Below are 17,689 nucleotides of genomic sequence, written 5' to 3' on the forward strand. Positions count from 1 at the left end.
TTTTTGAATCATGGCGCCCTCGAGTATCAGTATTGTTTGCAAGGCACCCCTAGGCCAAAAGTTGACTAACCTAACCTCGCCCCCCTAACCCTCCTTAGGGGTGCCTAACCCTAACCTTCGGCCCAGTGCCTAACCCTAATCCCCCCTCTAAGTGCCTAAACCTAACCCTTTCTTCCCCGCCGCCTAAGTCCCCCTGGAGGGGCCTAACCCTAAGTCCCCACCTGGGGTGCCTAACCCTAACCCTCCCTCCCCCTAGCCTGACCTTAACCTCCCAGGGGGTGCCTAACTCTAAGTCCCCCCCGGGAGCCCTAAACCTAACCCCCCCGCCCCCGTGGCTGTCCGCGCTCGGCGCCCAGCATCCCTTCGATTGGGATGCCGGGCGCCGGTCTCCCGGTGTCGGTAAAATGTCAGGCATCTAGATTTAGACGCCTGTCATTTAACCATCACCGGGATAAAGCAGTCGGGATTACGTCCGCCGGCTTCCCGACTGCATACCGTTTTATTGCTATACATCTGTTTCTTTTTACTGCTACTGTTCACTAATCCAGATATCTGGCAACACAAGTATACATCAAGAATGCAAGCTAATACTTTCCTACAATTTAAATGGTGCCGTATGGCTACACTTTAATATTTCTTTCAGGTCAATAGATAAACTTTAACATATGTAGCAATAAGAGAATCATTCACATAAGAAACAATTCTAATGAAAAATTATTTGAAAAATACAAGTGATCTCGCACTGTTGTGTTACTTCTACAACGTATTAAAGCAAATTATTAGATCATCCTCATAAGCGTGGCATGCTAATATCAGTTCACGCTAACTGCAATAAGTCATCACTGCTTCCCTCTTGTCTATGCCGAGGAAGTCCGTCTGGCTTTAAAAATGTTCTAAATTATTTATGATTTAAATATGACATTACAGGACCAACAATAACACAGGCGTTTAACACCGTCAGAAGGTGGCTACATCTGGAATAGTGAACCTGTCGATCTACGACAGCTGACGAGCCCCATTGTGTCCATCCCCTGGATGCATGCGTAGGACAGTCACCTACAACAGGAATATTCATCCTGATGATCAGTAATCAGAGTCCCACAGTCTGCAGACTTATCATTCTTATGTTTATAAAGCAGAATACACAATTATAATGTACAGACCTGGGTGATAAGAGCAAGTTTTAATGCCTATTCGTCTGCGTTAGTGAGACATACACAGTAAAGTATGGAAACTATCAGGTACCGGGATAGACACAAAGGAGTAATAAATTGTTTCCCAGACCTGGCAGGAAAACTTGTCATAATCCGCTGCCAACAATGTCTACATTTCTGTGTTAATGTCTTCAGCAGCTTTAGTGCAGGACGTCTTTCCTATATAACTATATAAATGTGCAGTCATAGTAGAATAGTATAGCATGCAAATAGTACTGTAGTAATATGAAATAATAATAGCTTACTATTGCCTTCCTATGTTATTACAACAGTATACTGTTTTGCTAGTAGGGTACTGAATCTATATATCATTATAACAGTGCACTATTATCATAATATATTATTACATATATTGTGAGAGCAATGTACAACTATAATAGTACTATGCGGCATCTCAGTATAACTTTACAGGGTTAGTAAAAAAAACAACAAAACATTATAGCACCCCTACATCATTAGAATGTTATAATAGTGCAACACTATAGCTTTTTAATATTGTAACTGCGGGTTGGGTATGGGAGACAGGTAGTTGGGATGCTGGCCGTCAAAAGACCCGACAGCAGCATCCCGATGCTCAGAAGCTGATGGGCTACGTTTTCTAACCCCCCCCCCCCTTCACCCTCTAACCCTCTCTTCCTGCATCCTAACCCTAACCCTCCCTGTTAGTGCCTAAACCTAACCCTCCTCCCTTAGTGCCTAACCCTTAAACCCCCCCCCCGGTGGTGCCTAAACCTAACCCCCCCTGTCTGCAGCCTAACCCTAATGTCCCCCCTCCTGCAGCCTAACAATAAATCCCCCCGTGGTGCCTAATCGCAGCTAGACGCTAACCTGGCCCGCTATACTTACATTTCCGGCACCAGTGTTCTAGCCGTGGGTCGGAATATCGGTGCCGGGATTTCGGCCGCTGGCATCCTGTGTGGCGGTAAATGAACTGCATCCCGTAACTGCATAGGTAGTAGTATAGCATTGCATTTTGATATTTTTGCATTTTTCTAATGTAAATTCCAAAGTGTGCATGTATAAAAGAATACATATTATAAGCAACCAATCAGAACCTAGCTAACATTTTATTGAGTGTACTAGATAACTGATAGCTAGAATCTGATTGGCTGATATGGGTAACACCTCCACTGGTGCTGGCCGTATCTGGGAAAGACAACAAACGATGACAGAGCAATAAAATAAGTAACATACACAACAATCACCTGACCTGAGGTGCGCATAGCCTACACAGAGGAGTAACGTACATATACACGTAGAATGTTCATTCCTCCGTGCTATGCACAATCAGTCAAAAACACATTTTCGCTGATCTGACGCATCTGTGGCCACTTTTCCATACCGGGTACAAAAGATCCGGTTGAAACAGGCATCGTATCTCATCCGCACGCCGCAAATGAGCACGGAAATTGCGATATGCCCAGGACACCCCCATTATCGCAGCCCAGTTACTGCTAAGAAACGCCCATTTCACGGATAGTGCGGTCCGTTGACAGACGAATCAATCCATACGCACTAGCTAACTGACTGTGTGCAGATACCTCATCCGCCGCTTGCGCAGAAGCAGCTTTCTTTGGCGCATGCGCAGTATGCTAACGTTCACGAAATCCATGCGCTTTGCCACTGGCGACAGATTCTCAGCATCATTGCGGTTGCAAAGTAATAAAATAAAGTGTCTGCGCTATTAAATGGCACACAAGTATCCCAAGAGCTGCTGCTTATTACATATGAAAACTGACTGACTGCAGTCATACCTGTTACTCTAAAAACAGACATAAAATAGATACATTGGATTCCAATAGGTAATATACAAATAGAAACAATTGAAATAGTATTAAAATTAACCTCAGCATGTCAAGGCAAAGTAACTAGCAAAACTGGATAGTATGAAAAAACCCTTAATACTTGAACAGCAATAAACATGAAATACTTGTCTGGTATTATATTAGAAGATCTAATAATCTTATAGGGAATCGTCTCAAAGTTCTCCAGTAGGTACACAGCCAAACACTGCCTGGTGCGGAAGGAGCAAGATGGTATATAGCCTCCTGTGGGGGAGAAGCTCTCAGTCACGTCCGCTCACGATGGTGACAGCACTGGCTGCACCGTAGCCGTTACACACACCCACGCTGTCTGTGAGTAGTAAGCCCCATGTCCTGGCAATACTGTTAGCTCCTGCAATTGGCTTGGTGTCTGATCCTGTGCTGTATGGCGTCTGTGAGAAATGTGTGAAGCCCGCCGTGCACAATAGCAGAGGTTTTTTCATATCCGTACCATATCCGTACAACCGTGTTTGGTTGTAAGAGACACCGAGCAAATCAGCCAGTTCCACGGCAGGGTCTAGGAGTTGTATTTACAATACCGCTAACAGGTCGGCCCTTATGGAGAACTTCCTAGGCTCTCTACACAGTGCACTATTGCCAGCAAGTGTCTGACTTTCTTTGGTACAGCATAAATATATAATATACTGATCAGTGTACCTACTGGAGAAATTTGAGACAATTCCCTATAGGAGTATTGGATCTTCTAATATAAAACCAGTCAAGTATAAATATATATATATATGAACATATTTTTTTTTTTTTTAAATATTGAAATTTCACAATTTTACACAATGCAACAAAATAAACAAATTAACATGTTGAAAATAAAAATTAAATTAGAAAAAAATCTAACACAAAATGTAATATAAAATTAAGTAAAATATTAAAAGGGGAAGGGGAAAAGGATGCAGTATACAAAGGGGGTAGGTACACAAATCACTCAATGTCCAAAAAATATCCAGTCATCACAATAGAACTAACCATAGCCGTAATAAGGGACACTTATCACAGAACATTAGCCTGGATTCTACAGTAGTTGTACTTGGAATAACTGCCGAACGCCAGTGTTGAGCAATAAGCAATTTGGTCGTGATAAGTATATGCCCCAATATATAGCAATCATTACTAGAAATGTCCCCATGGCATATGTGAAATACAGCTAGCAAGGGGTTTGGGGACATAGAGACATATAAAACCATAGAAATTAGGTCAAATACTAAATTCCATAAATTAGATAGAACTGGGCAAGAGCAGAATATATGTAGTAAGGTACCAACTTGACCACAGTTACGCCAACATTGGGCCAAATGATATGCAATTTCTCCGGAGTTGAATATAATCTATGGAGAAGTTTATAGAATTGTTCGATATGAGAGACACATTTGGATACCCGAAAACAGGTTCGGAAAACCGAATTCCAATCTTCTTCAGTAAGTGAACAAAAACAGATCTGTCTCCCATTTCACTAATGAAAGTAGTGTAGAAGGTTTTTGTGAGCTTACAATAAAAGAATACCGCCAAGTTATGCCTCCTCTATAGGAGACTAGAACAACTCTTTCATAAATATATCTAGGAACTGTAACACTGAATGGGGAGCTTGTATAGACCTATACAGCCAGTGACGCAATGGAAGATATTTATAAAAATCCCTGGTCAGTATAGAAAAAGATTCCCGAATCTGAGTGATGGGACGTAGAATTCCGTCTGTTGTAACATCATTTAAGGAAAGAACCCCCTTAGCTTTCCAATTATCAAATGGTAATTTGGAATAAGTAGTGCAATACCCTCTAAGGAGAGGATAGATGAAGGTAGGGTAACAGCCTCCAATCTGGAAACAAACTCGTGCCACGTTTTGCGAGTGGCAGAGACTGCCACCAAGCTCGAAACGTATTGTGGTTTGCAAGATTGGGGTAACCATAGCAGATCGGACAAGTGGAACGGTGAAATCATGCCTTGCTCCAAAAGGACCCACGATTTGAGGTTATCCCGAACAAACCAGTCTCCCATTTGACATAATAAACACGCTAGCTGGTACTGGTTGGACTGTAAGTCGGGAAATGAAAGCCCTTCTTCAGATTTAGGGAGCGATAAAGCCCTTCTAGCCAGTCTCTGCTTCTTAGTTTTCCCAAAATATTTAATAAATAATGCATTGAATTTGTTGAGCAGGGATTTCTGGACAAGAACGGGAATAGTTCTAAATAAATAAGGCAATTAAAGTTAGAATAACCATTTCAAAAGGGCTATCCGCCCCAACCATGAAACTTCCTGCATCATCCAGTCCTTAAGCCTCTGAAATTTAGCTTAATAGGGGAAGAAAAGTTGCATGGGATTAGGTCATTAACTCTTGGAGTGATCTGGAACCCCAAATATTTGAGGCTTCCATCCTGCCAGACAAATGAGTAAGATACTCGAAGAGTAGTCAAAAGATCTGGGGGGAAATTAATCGCAAGGGCTTCAAGGCCTGATTCAGAGGCACTCGCTATTTGCGAGCGCACGCTCTGAATCAGGGCGTTTTTATTTTTTTAAGTTTTGGCCTCCAGGCCGCTCGCAAAGCTGTGAGTGACCACCCACAGCTACTGCGAGCGGCCTGGCGATGGTCGCGATTAACGCGACATTCGGGCTTGCGTCGAGACCCTGCGGGAGGGTCTCGGCTCCTGCCAGCCCAAGTGGACTTCCTGCTCTAATAGAGCAGGAATTCCACTACTGACATCACGAGTGATATCAGTAGGGCCGCCCACAAACGGCAGGCGTTCCTAAGGGAACGCCTGCGTTTGTGCAGCCACCCCCCCTCCCCGCCTAGAAACGGGGCGAGCTGTCAATCAACATCGACAGCTGCCCCGTCTTGTAGTGAGCACTGGAGTGACGGAGATGCCGTTGCTCGCTGGGGCTCGCGCATGCGTACACCGGAGGCGGCGCATGTGCAGGGGCCAAACATCGACCCGCTTGCGAGCGCTATGCGCTCGCGAGCGGGTCTGAATCAGGCCCTCAGTTTTAGAAGTATTCAAATTATAATAAGACACTTTAGAACATTCCTCTAATACTTGTATGTAAGTGTGGCAAGCTTGATATAGGGTCAGTAAGTGTCAACAGCAGGTCGTCACCAAACAGACAAATTGTATGACTCAAACCTGCAAGAACTGGACCCTGAAGAAAAATACCTATGCTGGAAGCAGAGGTGGGGGAAAAGACAAATAACGTCTATTTTGGGGCACTCTTAAATGAAATGTGGAAGGTCATGTAGTAATAATAGGAAGGGGTTAAAACTTAACCTTTAATCAAGAACCTTAAAAGAAAAGGACATAAACAGAGACACTAGAAATATACTGGATATACATATAGATAGTCAATTATATAAGTGAAAAATGAACAAATTTATCATAACAATATATCCAGTAAAATTAAAGGACAATTGACGTACAAAAATGTCCACATGTAAACATTTAAGTCATCTAATCAGAAAAGATGACAATCAGACCCATGGTACCCAAAGGCATACCAGTACATTTTAGTCACATGAGAACATCTACTGTGACATATGTAGTGACTCTGAAAATATCACAATATATCATATAGCGTCACAAAAGGACATCTATCGTGACACATGTATTAATTCTGTAACATAACAAAAACAAAAATTATATGTCATAAGGCGAAAAGTATTTTTATTTATCTGATGCTGCCCTCAATAGACAAATTATTTTAATCAATTAAAATGATACCACACACCAAAGTAGTATGGAGAGTGCTGATTATAGGGATCATCCGGTTATCTGTGTTCCCTTAATATATATAAATGACAGATACCAAGAGAAGAAGAAGAAAGTAAGACCTGGGATGGAGTTACGCCCATACACTTCTGCTGTCACCTGTCTATATCAGACAGGAGATGAGAGAGTGTATCTGATGCGTCATTCCCAGGTGAAGAGTAAGGCAACGCTTCTGCTTTCTGGGACAACTATAAATTAATCTCCTCTGATACAAAGAGCATTGCAGAGGGAGTAATAAGAAATTAACCCAGATGAGAGAGCTTGTTGGAGGGATACAAAAGATAGGGGGACGTATATTATAGTGAATTCAGGCCCTCATTCAGAGCCGTACGCTCTGAGCAGAGCGCACGCTCTGAATGAGGGCCGGCCTCCATGAAAATGGAGCGTCCTCCTGGACGCTCGTATAGCTGTGGGTCACCACCCACAGGCTATACGAGCGTGCAGTTTGATGGCCGCGATGGTCTTGACCATCGCGACCATCGAAACAGCGAGCAGGAGCCTGCAGTTGAGGTTTTCAACCGCAAGCTCTGGAGTGATTTTGGCTCTATCAGAGCCAAAATCACTCCCACTGACATCACTAGTGATGTCAGTGGGCCGGCTTCTGACGGGAGGCGTTCCCGTGGGAACGCCCCCGTCAGGGAGGCACGCCCCCGGCACGCCTACCAAAGGGGGCGTGCTGTCAATCAACATCGACAGCACGCCCCCTTTGATCAGACACAACAAGCGAAGGACTTTCCTTCGCTCGTCGCGTCTGGCGCATGCGCACGACGGAGCTCCCTCCGTTGTGCGCATGCTCAGTCCAGAACATCGACCCACTTGCGAGCGGACAGCCGCTCACGAGTGGGTCTGAATCAGGCCCTCAGTCCACAATTGAAATTTCAAAAGTTAAGCATCAGGTCAGTGATGGTAAATAGAAGCATTTAGTATACCGCAAAGTAAAATTAAATACTAATATAAATCTGGTGCTGAAAATGACATTGATACATATAAGTATTTGCTTAGCTTTTGAAATTTCAATTGTGGACTGAATTCACTATAATATACGTAATATTAATTAGTAATATTAGTAATATTAATTAGTAATAATCCAGTCAAGTATTTTATGTTTATTGCTGTTTAAGTATTAAGGGATTTTTCATACTATCCAGTTTTGCTAGTTACTCTGCCTTGACAGGCTGAGGTTAATTGTAACACTATTTCATTTGTTTCTATTTGTATATTACCTATTGGAATTTAATGTATCTATTTTATGTCTGTTTTAGAGTAATGGTGCATACACACGGCCAGATCTGATAACGATATCGTTGTCTGATCGTCCTGCATGTGCTGGATGATCGATATCAACCATCCAGCACACCACCAACCCCTAAACGACTAAACGACCCTTCCCTATAGTAAACTGGTCGATATCGACCAGGTTGGACCGCATGCACGGGCGATGGACGTTATCGTTATCGACCATCCGTGCCCGTGCATCGTCCGTCGTTTGGGGGTTGGAAGGGTCAAAAAATGGACGATATCAATGATATAACGATAAACGATATTGTTATCGTTGATATCGTCCTGCTAAATCTGACCGTGTGTATGCACCATAACAAGTATGACTGCAGTTAGTTTTTATATGTAATAAGAAATGTATTTACATGCTACAAATTACAGCTCTTGGGATATATATTTATTATATGCCATTTAATAGCGCCTACACTATTATTTTGCCTTTTCTTTATTAAGGATTATGCAGGATCCCTCATAAGTGTCAGCTGCTTCAATGGGGTTCATCTGTGTGCAAGCCAAGCGCATCTCTTTGTTTTTTTCTCCATTGCGGTTGCAGTCCATCTAAGTGACTTGTGTGATCAAAGAAGACAAAGGGTTAACATATTGGGGCTGATGAAGAGTTGAATGCAAATCTGTCTTCGTATTTGGCATATTATAATGTAGAATGGTTGCCGTCTATTGCAATCTCTAAATTTTTTTGTTTTCTGTTACCCCCAGGAGAGCCTGGAGATTCCAATTCCAAGATACTTCATCAAGGAAAAAATGAAAGTTCTGAAGGATCGAGAGCGGATCCTGTCCCAGATTTTGGAGCGCATTGGATCCAAGGATGCAGAAGAGGTAAGTTGGATGGAGGTGCAAGGGTTAATCACAAGTACCCCATCCCCACACTCAGGGTCTAGTTTGGTGGTGGCTTCACCCTTGTTTAGTAGGCAACAGAACTTATATTCAGTTATAATAGATGTCTTTACTGCCTGATTTAATCCAGGGCAAGAACAATCTTATACAGAACCAAGCTAGCTCTATAATTACCGCAGTCTTTCCTGCCACCAGGCACTGCCTGTTTATCCAATCTTTCATAGTTATACATTGGATTAAGCAGGAGTGAGAGAGATGCGTGGGATCCTCTGGAGCCTTTTCAGGTACAAAGTGTTGCACATTCCCATGAGAACACAACAAAAACCTTCTCCCTGCTGAGTCCTCAGCACTATAAATCCCCTGGCTGTAAAAAGCTTAGCGAATGGCTAGGAAAGGTACAGTGACCTGGTGAGACAGCGTAATGCGGTACAGAGACACATGCAGGGTTCTCCCACATTCCATCATTGTACGTCTGGTGCTCCCATAGACTGCCCTGTGTATATCTAGTGCTACCAAAGTAAAAACCAGACTGCCGTGTCATCTTAACTTTGCTCAGACCAGAAGAGAATCCTTTTATTTCTCAAATACATTAAACCAGTTTTAGTCATCTTTTTTCACATGATCTATTCATTTGGTTGTATCAGAAGCCAGAAGTATGGAAAAATAAACATTGTGAGTCAATGATTTAGTACGCAAAAAAAGAGGGACAACTCTGAGTGGTCGATTAAATTGCGGCCATGCCTGTGGGCTCCTGTCTTAGTGGTGTTGTATTGACAGCAACGGGATTCTAGATCACTCCCAATTCAGACTGATTTTGCACTGAAATTGCATATTTTTGATTGCAGATCCATAATGATGCATACAAAAATACATGATCTAGGACAATGGTCTCCAACCTGTAGCTCGCAAGCTACTGGTAGCTCGCAGTCTTAATTTTGGTAGCTCACCTAGCTGCAGTACTGCTGAGTCAACTAGGAGGAAGCGACCTCTGACTAGCGAGCCACAGGGAAGCAGGTCAGGTGATTGCCGCAGCATCTACAGCAATCACCTGATGTGCTTCCACCCACGGCGGCTATGCTACGATGGAGCGAGTGACTCCCACCCAGCCTTGCCTGGAAAATCACACAGCAGCCCTGCCTAAATCTTTTGCTCCTCTACTGCATGTACCTCCTTGGAGCCGGATTGGTTGCTATGGGCGACAACTCCACTTCTAAAAACCCACACTTTAATAAATATACCCTTTGTGTCTTACTCTGATCTTCCAGTTGTTGGCGGATCACAAACCAACTGGCCAGTCTTGTCTTTCTGCGGCAAATGCTGTTTTCATTACACAAGATGGAGTAACAAATTGCATACACACTCTTTATATCAACCACAATGTTATAGAATTGTTGATCCCTGTTTCTGAGATGTATTAAATTAATAATGAGCATATTCTGCGGTATGAGCGTTATCCCGGCAGATCTAGGATTCCATATTAATTGCGGTCACCCGGATAGTTGCTTTCTTTTGCCAGTTAAAATAATTTAAACACAAATATGGCTACAATTTATACTTACAGAAAAATAGACATGAAGCCAAACAAGAGCAGCAATCGGCCAACACAACGTATGTCACACCAGAAAGAAATGTGGTCGAGTGAAGCTGCTACCGCACCCTATGAACCATAAATAGTCCTGCTTAATAGCTCACACAAGTGGATAGGTCATAAAATATCCAATCCTCACCATAAATCATTAAGTCTAAATATAAACATTAGCCAGACTTAATGTTTAGAAAAGAGGCTGGGGAGGCTAAAGCAGATATACTACAGAATAAATGTCAGGACATGAGAGGGGTCACAATAACTCTAAAAGGTGGTGACCTGGGAGGAGTAAGGTCACAGGGTTTTCCTTTGCTGAAATGTCAGGCCATGCTTGGACCCGCTTGCTCCTCTTTGGAAGAATAGTGCTGCATATATAAAATAATTATAAGAATAATATGTATTTATATAGCACCTTTCTCCCAGTGGGATTCAGTGCACTTTATTTAATTGCAGAAGGTGTAGCAGCCAACCAGGGTGCACTCATATTATGTACTATGTAATCAATCATGGTTGTATCTGCCCCTATTGGAGCTTACAGCTTAAGGCCCGTATCCAAATAGAGCCGAAAAGCCGTGATCGGCGTAAAACATTAGCCGATGCAATGTTTTCGCCACTTTCCAAAGTATCGCCCTATTCAATTCCAGGATGTTTTTCGCATGTGCAAAAACTCCATAGGCAAAAACAGGCGAAGAAATATTTCCAGCCAAAGGCAGGAGAAAAGATGTGCAAAATCCCTATTTTTGAGTAAAAATGTGGGGACTTGGGGCCTGATTCAGCAGTGCACGCTAGTGCACCATAGAACTCAGTTTCCCGATGTTCAGCACATGTGCGTAATCTTTTCTGTGCATGTACCGAACGGGTATGCGAACCCGCTCACAGACTGTCAGCGGACTGTCAGTGATTGACAGTCTGCTGCCGTTTGTGGGCGGGGAGGGAGGGCGATGGCCTCCTTTTCCTGAAACGGAGGCGTGTCGCCGCCGTTGGGGGGGAGGGAAGAGGCCTGGATCTCCGTCAGCTGACGGAGATTTCCTGGCCTCTTGCTCTCAACTGCGGCGGCCGGCTGTGTGACCCCATGGGTCACCTTATCTGGCCGATATTACGCAGATTATCCAATGCTGCGTTGGACAACACAGCTTGGATAAGTAATGCACAACAGGCGTGTTGCCTCCTGCTGCATTTCCATATCTGCAAGGATTGCAATTGCAAAACTGCCTGCGTGCATACATCATATATCTATAGCCTGCGTACATACATCATATATCTATAGCCTGCGTGCATACATCATATATCTATAGCCTGCGTGCATACATCATATATCTATAGCCTGCGTGCATACATCATATATCTATAGCCTGTGTGCATACATCATATATCTATAGCCTGCGTGCATACATCATATATCTATAGCCTGTGTGCATACATCATATCTATAGCCTGTGTGCATACATCATATATCTATAGCCTGCGTGCATACATCATATATCTATAGCCTGCGTGCTTACATCATATACCTATAGCCTGTGTGCAGCTTTGCAGTTACGAATCAGGCCCTTGGTTCAGAACCCTTTGAGCACCCCCCCTAATGACTAATTAGGCAAAAAAAATTAAAACATTATCTTAATACCCCATAAAAATGCATGTAATTTTTCGGGTGAAAATGTAAAAAGTGTTTAAAAATGGATTTTAAGTATTTTGTTGGGTATTTTAGGTTGCAGTATGGATGGGTAAAGTGTTTTTAGGATTGCAGGTGGCTGCAGAAAGTGTTTTTTTAAAAGATTTTTCTAATACACTTTAGAGATACATAATATGCTAGGACCCATTTTGATGTACCCCCAAATTAACTGTCGCAATTAATTTTCTCCCCCCAAAAAATGTTTTCTATCATTTTTCCACAAATTAGCAAATATGCAAATAACAGGCCTTTGATTCAATTAAAAAACCCCAAATACTTTCATTAGGGCTATTAAAACACTTCTATATTTATTCCCAGGGTCAGTTAGGCTTTTTAGGGTGTGCAGACTGATTTCCCCAAAAGAACTTGTTCTTTCTGCTAGTTTCACTATTTGTTGCATTCGCACATATGCGTTTTCACTGGTTTTACAATTGAATAGGGCGAAAAGCGGGAGCGCACATTGTGTAAATAGGCGAAAACTTAGTTTAAAACAGGCGCATGAGGCGAAAACATCGCGCTTATCGCCGATAGTGGCTTTTCGCCTCTAATTGAATCCGGCCCCATATTTCCTAAGACACACAGGTCTATTTTTGTCATAAGTTAATTAACCTACTGTCATATTTTTGAGCTGTGGGAGGAAACCAGACCACCTATAGGAAACCCATGTAGATACAGAGGGACATATAAACTCCACACAGATAGAGTCCTATTGGAATCCAATCCATTAACCTCAGTACAGTGAGTCATTATTACTAAGCACTGTGCTGTTTCTTGATACACACGCAAAACCTTGCTGAGCCATTAAAGTACACTCAGCACACTTCAAGGTGCAAACTACTGCAAAATAGAAGTGCACCTAAGTTTGCAGAGACACAGAAAATTGTAAACATTACAATAACATCCTTCTTCCCTGCCATCCTCCTACCACTTTAGGACCATCGATTCTATTGCATTAAAAAGTTTAATTTACTAATTAGTAAATTACTCCAAAGGTGCAAAATACACCCCACTAAGTACAATGCACATAGCTGGTGCATCAATGTAGTTTTTTTGCAGAATGAAAACGGTTATGTCCCCTTCAGCAAGGTAAGCGAGGCCCCTAAAAGTGCACCCTTAGGGGTATATTTACTAAAATGCAGCTTTTTAGAAGTGGAGATGTTGACCATAGAAACCAGATTCAAATCATATTCTAGGGGGTAAATTTACTAAGAATTGAGTTTGGTCGAGTTTTGTTTTTTTAAACACTCTTTACTTCGCCAAAACTCGGGTGACTTTTCCGTTTTTTAACTCGCAAATTTACTAAGAAGTGAGTTTATCTGAAAGTGGGTTTTCCGATGGTGAAGTAGATCGAGATTTCTTCCCCTAGTTGCGAGTTTAGATGAGATTACTCACCCGTGATTGCAGTGTTCTCTCTCTGCCAAACTCACCCGAACAAGCAGCCTGCACATATCAGTGAGATATATGAATGCTGCCTGTGTTGTACCTGTAAAAAACAGGTTAATATCTTTAAAAAACATTACATAGCCCCCCCCCCCCCCCCCCCCCACCCCAAAAGCATAACCAGCCCCGGACTTGTCAACCAGTCCTGGTTCCTAAAATTGCCGGGAACAAAATGAGTAGGGTTCCACCGTAATTTAGGAACCAACACCAGGCTGCAGGGCCCGTCCTGGTTTTAAATATAGGAGGGGGGGATTGCTTAGGGGTTCCTAAATTACGGTGGAACCCTACTCATTTTGTCTGAAGCCCAGGGCTCTTCCCCGCACCCCTGGGCTGTGGGTAAAGGGGTAATAAAGTGTAAAATCAAAGTAAACTATTGTATTTTACAGTGAAACTACAGGTGCCAGCATGCCTGCCCTTTGGCACTTGTGGAACTACAAGTACCAGCAGGCGGCCGGCACCCGTACCTCCACTGTAAAATAAATAGTTAAATAAAGACATAACACACACACCTTAGATAGTACAAGTTTATTACACACATACATCAATCACACATACTTGCCTGTACCAGCCGGTCTGTCCTCTTCTCCAATGTAGATATCCGTGTGGAACGACCTGCAAAAAAGATCGTATACTCACCTCCATCCTGGCGCTGCTCTCCGTAGCATCCAGGGTCTTGGCAAAACAATAAAACGACTTACCCGAACCAAGCCGAACAGATGTAAGTATATGCTGTTGCATATACTTACACCTCGCAAAATGACAGATGACCGAAATCATCTGTAATTTCTCCCGGGCCGCTAGCCAATCAGCGGCCGCTTTACATGTAGTGGCCGCTTATTGGCTGGTTCCTAAATTACAGTGGAACTCTACTCGTTTTGTTCTCCATAATTTTTGGAACTAGGACTGGTTGACAAGTCCGGGGCTGGTTATAGCTTTTGTTTTGGGGGGGACCCTACGTCTTTTTAAAAAAAATAAAAACCCTTTACATTAGGTATACAGGCAGAAACATACACAAATGACACTGATCTGTGTATGTTTCTGGCAGACTCGCAGCTCTGGAGGTGGTCTATTTGAAACTCACCTCAGATTGTAAACTCGAACTTTAGTAAATTCCCAAGTTGCTTCTTTTTCATGAAAAGTACAGTACTTCCTAGTTTGGCCGATGGTGAGCATTTTCGAGTTTGCTAGCTGTCTCACATGAGTTTTAACAGTGAAAAGAGAAAACTCTTCCAAACTCACTCGAGTTTGTCTTTAGTAAATTTGCGAGTTGAAAGACATGCCTAAACTCACGTCAGATTGCAATCTCACCCAAACTCGATTCTTAGTAAATTTACCCCTAGCTATTATCTTCTAGAATGCGCTAGTTAAATGTTAAGTAGAATCTGATTGGTTGTTGTTATGGGCAACATCTCCACTTCTAAAAACCTGCTCTATTAAATGTACCCCTTACTATCCATTTATCTACATTTATTAGTCTTGCTTCCCAAAAGGAAATCCTTGCACTGCTCTTAAAAAAACAGGTGCATTGTTACATTAACATACTTACCTACTCTCCTGAACTATTTTGTGGAATCTTCCCTGAAGACCAAGGTAATCTCCTGCATCCTGCTCACTTCCCTAGTGAAATGGGTGGGGCTGGTAAGTCATCATGGTCCCGCCCCCACTGCACTGTACAGCAAATCACGGCATTGTACAAAGGAGGCTCAGACCATTAGGACTCAAATCTCATTGTCACGTCCCCTGCACTTGCCACTTGGATCTCCCCTCCAGTGATGCAATAGACCTATACTATCAGGGAACACCATGTCTCCCCCAAAATGACAGCTGGTGTAATTTTATGCTTATCTGCAAACGCTGACGTCTTGCTTCATAAACCAATGCTTTATGGTGCAACTTAGGTGCAACGTTATTAATCATGTACAGTAACTTCACCAGTGAGTATGTTGCATTTGGCTCACCCATTAAACAATTCCTAAATAAGACACTTATTTCCAGAGAAAAAACTAAGGACTATAAAGTCCTACCCTCCAACATGACCCGTTCCATTAGGTACAAAATGCTCTGCTCCTGGACTTCCCTCCTAATGTATGATTGCAGTCACCTGTGTTGAACTAGGTAATTGATGAGAAGGGTGTTTCAGCACAGGTGGCTGCAATCATAAATTAAGAGGGAAGTCCAGGAGCAGAGCATTTTGTACCTAATGGAACGGGTCATGTTGGAGGGTCTGTAAAGTAAACAGGCAGGGACGGACTGGGGCTGTATTTCAGCCCTGGCAGTCCACCCTGCACTTGCGTGTGAAGGGGGCGTGGTTAAATAAAGGGGCATGCGGCGAGTCACGGGGGCTGGCCTCGCGGCACGCCCCCTTCTCTCCCCGGCCCAGCACAGTAGCCACCGGCCCATCCATGCCCCCACCCCTTCGTCTCCGTAATATTATAGTGATTCCGGAGCCGTTGGGGTGGAGGGCGGGGTACCTTTCCTTTCCCCCTCCTCGAGCCGTTCCTTAGGCGATCGGCCCTTCTGGCATATGCCAGAAGTGCCCGATGGCCAGTCTGGCCCTGTAAACAGGTAAAACAGTATAGGGATTATACACCACCCAGTGCTCATCACTACTATTGTCAGCTGCCAGGGAGACACGTTTGAAAGGAAAAGGCCTGTGTTGTAAAGAATTGCATATAACTCGTTGTGTTACAAAGATCGACTTATGGTTAGTTCGATAAGTCGGTCTTTGTAGCACAACTAATTATATGCAATTCTTTACAACAAAGGCCTTGTGAGCAAAATATGACTGGTTGGCTGCCTAGCACATATATACTGTAGGTGCATGTATTTATTTATGTGTGAGAGTGCTTGACCGTGGGTCAATATGTAAATGCACATGATGAAAAGTACTGTGGCAGCAACACCTGGTCGTTCCTGGCACCTTGTTATGTGCATGGAAAATAATTGGCAGCATTTGTACTAAAATATACTGTATATTGTTGCAAGCTTGTAGAGGAACCTTTAGGTATATCTAGGTCTGTTTCTTGGTGTTAGTAAAAATAAAAAAAAAGTTGCTACACTAATTGAGGATAAAAAAATATGCCAAAAAAATAATAAATAAATAAAGGGGTAAACAAAAAAAATGTTGCTACACTAAATGAGGATAAAAAAAATGCAAAAAAAATAATAAATAAATAAAGGAGTAAACTCCAAAAAAGTTGCTACACTAATTGAGGATTAAAAAATGCAAAAAAATAATAAATAAATAAAGGAGTAAACTCAAAAAAAAGTTGCTACACTAATTGAGGATAAAAAAAATGCAAAAAAATAATAAATAAATAAAGGAGTAAACTCAAAAAAAGTTGCTACACTAATTGAGGATTAAAAAATGCAAAAATAAATAAATAAAGGGGTAAACAAAAAAAAGTTGCTACACTAATTGAGGATAAAAAAACGCATAAATAAATAAAGGAGTAAACTAAAAAAATGTAAAAACAGCAACTTACACATATTTGGTGCCACTTTAACATAGTAAAATTCAGATAAGTGTATGGTTGTGGAATATAAATACACTAATATGATCATTTTTAATTTTAATCCATCATTTCACAACAGAATGTCCGAAGGAGCCAATTGAACCCCATTGTTAATTGTAGGTCTGGTCTGACCATGCGTGTGCATGTGAAGTAGCATCATGGAACAGCATATATGAAGAGCTAGATGTCAAATGAGTACAGCAAAGATTATTTTGTAATGGAGCCAAACTACCATGAAAACCCTCTCTGTGCAGGAACATGCCCCACCTATTGGTAAAGAAGTATAGGCTGAACTTTATATATAATTATATATATTATATGTTCTGATACTAATCACATGGGAGGGGCCTTGTTATATATGTAATTGCTTTGCAAGTTGTTGGTCATTTCTCAGGCAGTGAAGGGGTTAAGTGGTGTTACGGAGGACGGCATCTCAGGTCAGCGATCCTCCTCCTGAGTATTTGTGAAGCAATGTCACAGGAGCTCATCAATCAGGAGTACCTCATCATTGCAAGTATTCCCCTGGCACACTGCAGGAAATAT

General features: G+C 42.4%; 1 protein-coding gene across 1 annotated transcript in view; it reads left to right on the forward strand.

Annotated features, from left to right (window-relative positions):
• The window catches only part of DRC11 (dynein regulatory complex subunit 11), a 215,090-nt gene that overhangs the window by 25,896 nt on the left and 171,505 nt on the right, over positions 1–17,689 (forward strand). Inside the window, exon 4 of the mRNA XM_088467766.1 lies at positions 8,797–8,916. Coding sequence (XP_088323892.1) covers positions 8,797–8,916 — 120 coding nt within the window. The remainder of the gene's footprint in view (positions 1–8,796; positions 8,917–17,689) is intronic.

Source organism: Taudactylus pleione, unplaced genomic scaffold (genome assembly GCF_031769625.1).
Source record: "Taudactylus pleione unplaced genomic scaffold, aTauple2 ptg000074l, whole genome shotgun sequence".
Classification (NCBI taxonomy): domain Eukaryota; kingdom Metazoa; phylum Chordata; class Amphibia; order Anura; family Myobatrachidae; genus Taudactylus; species Taudactylus pleione.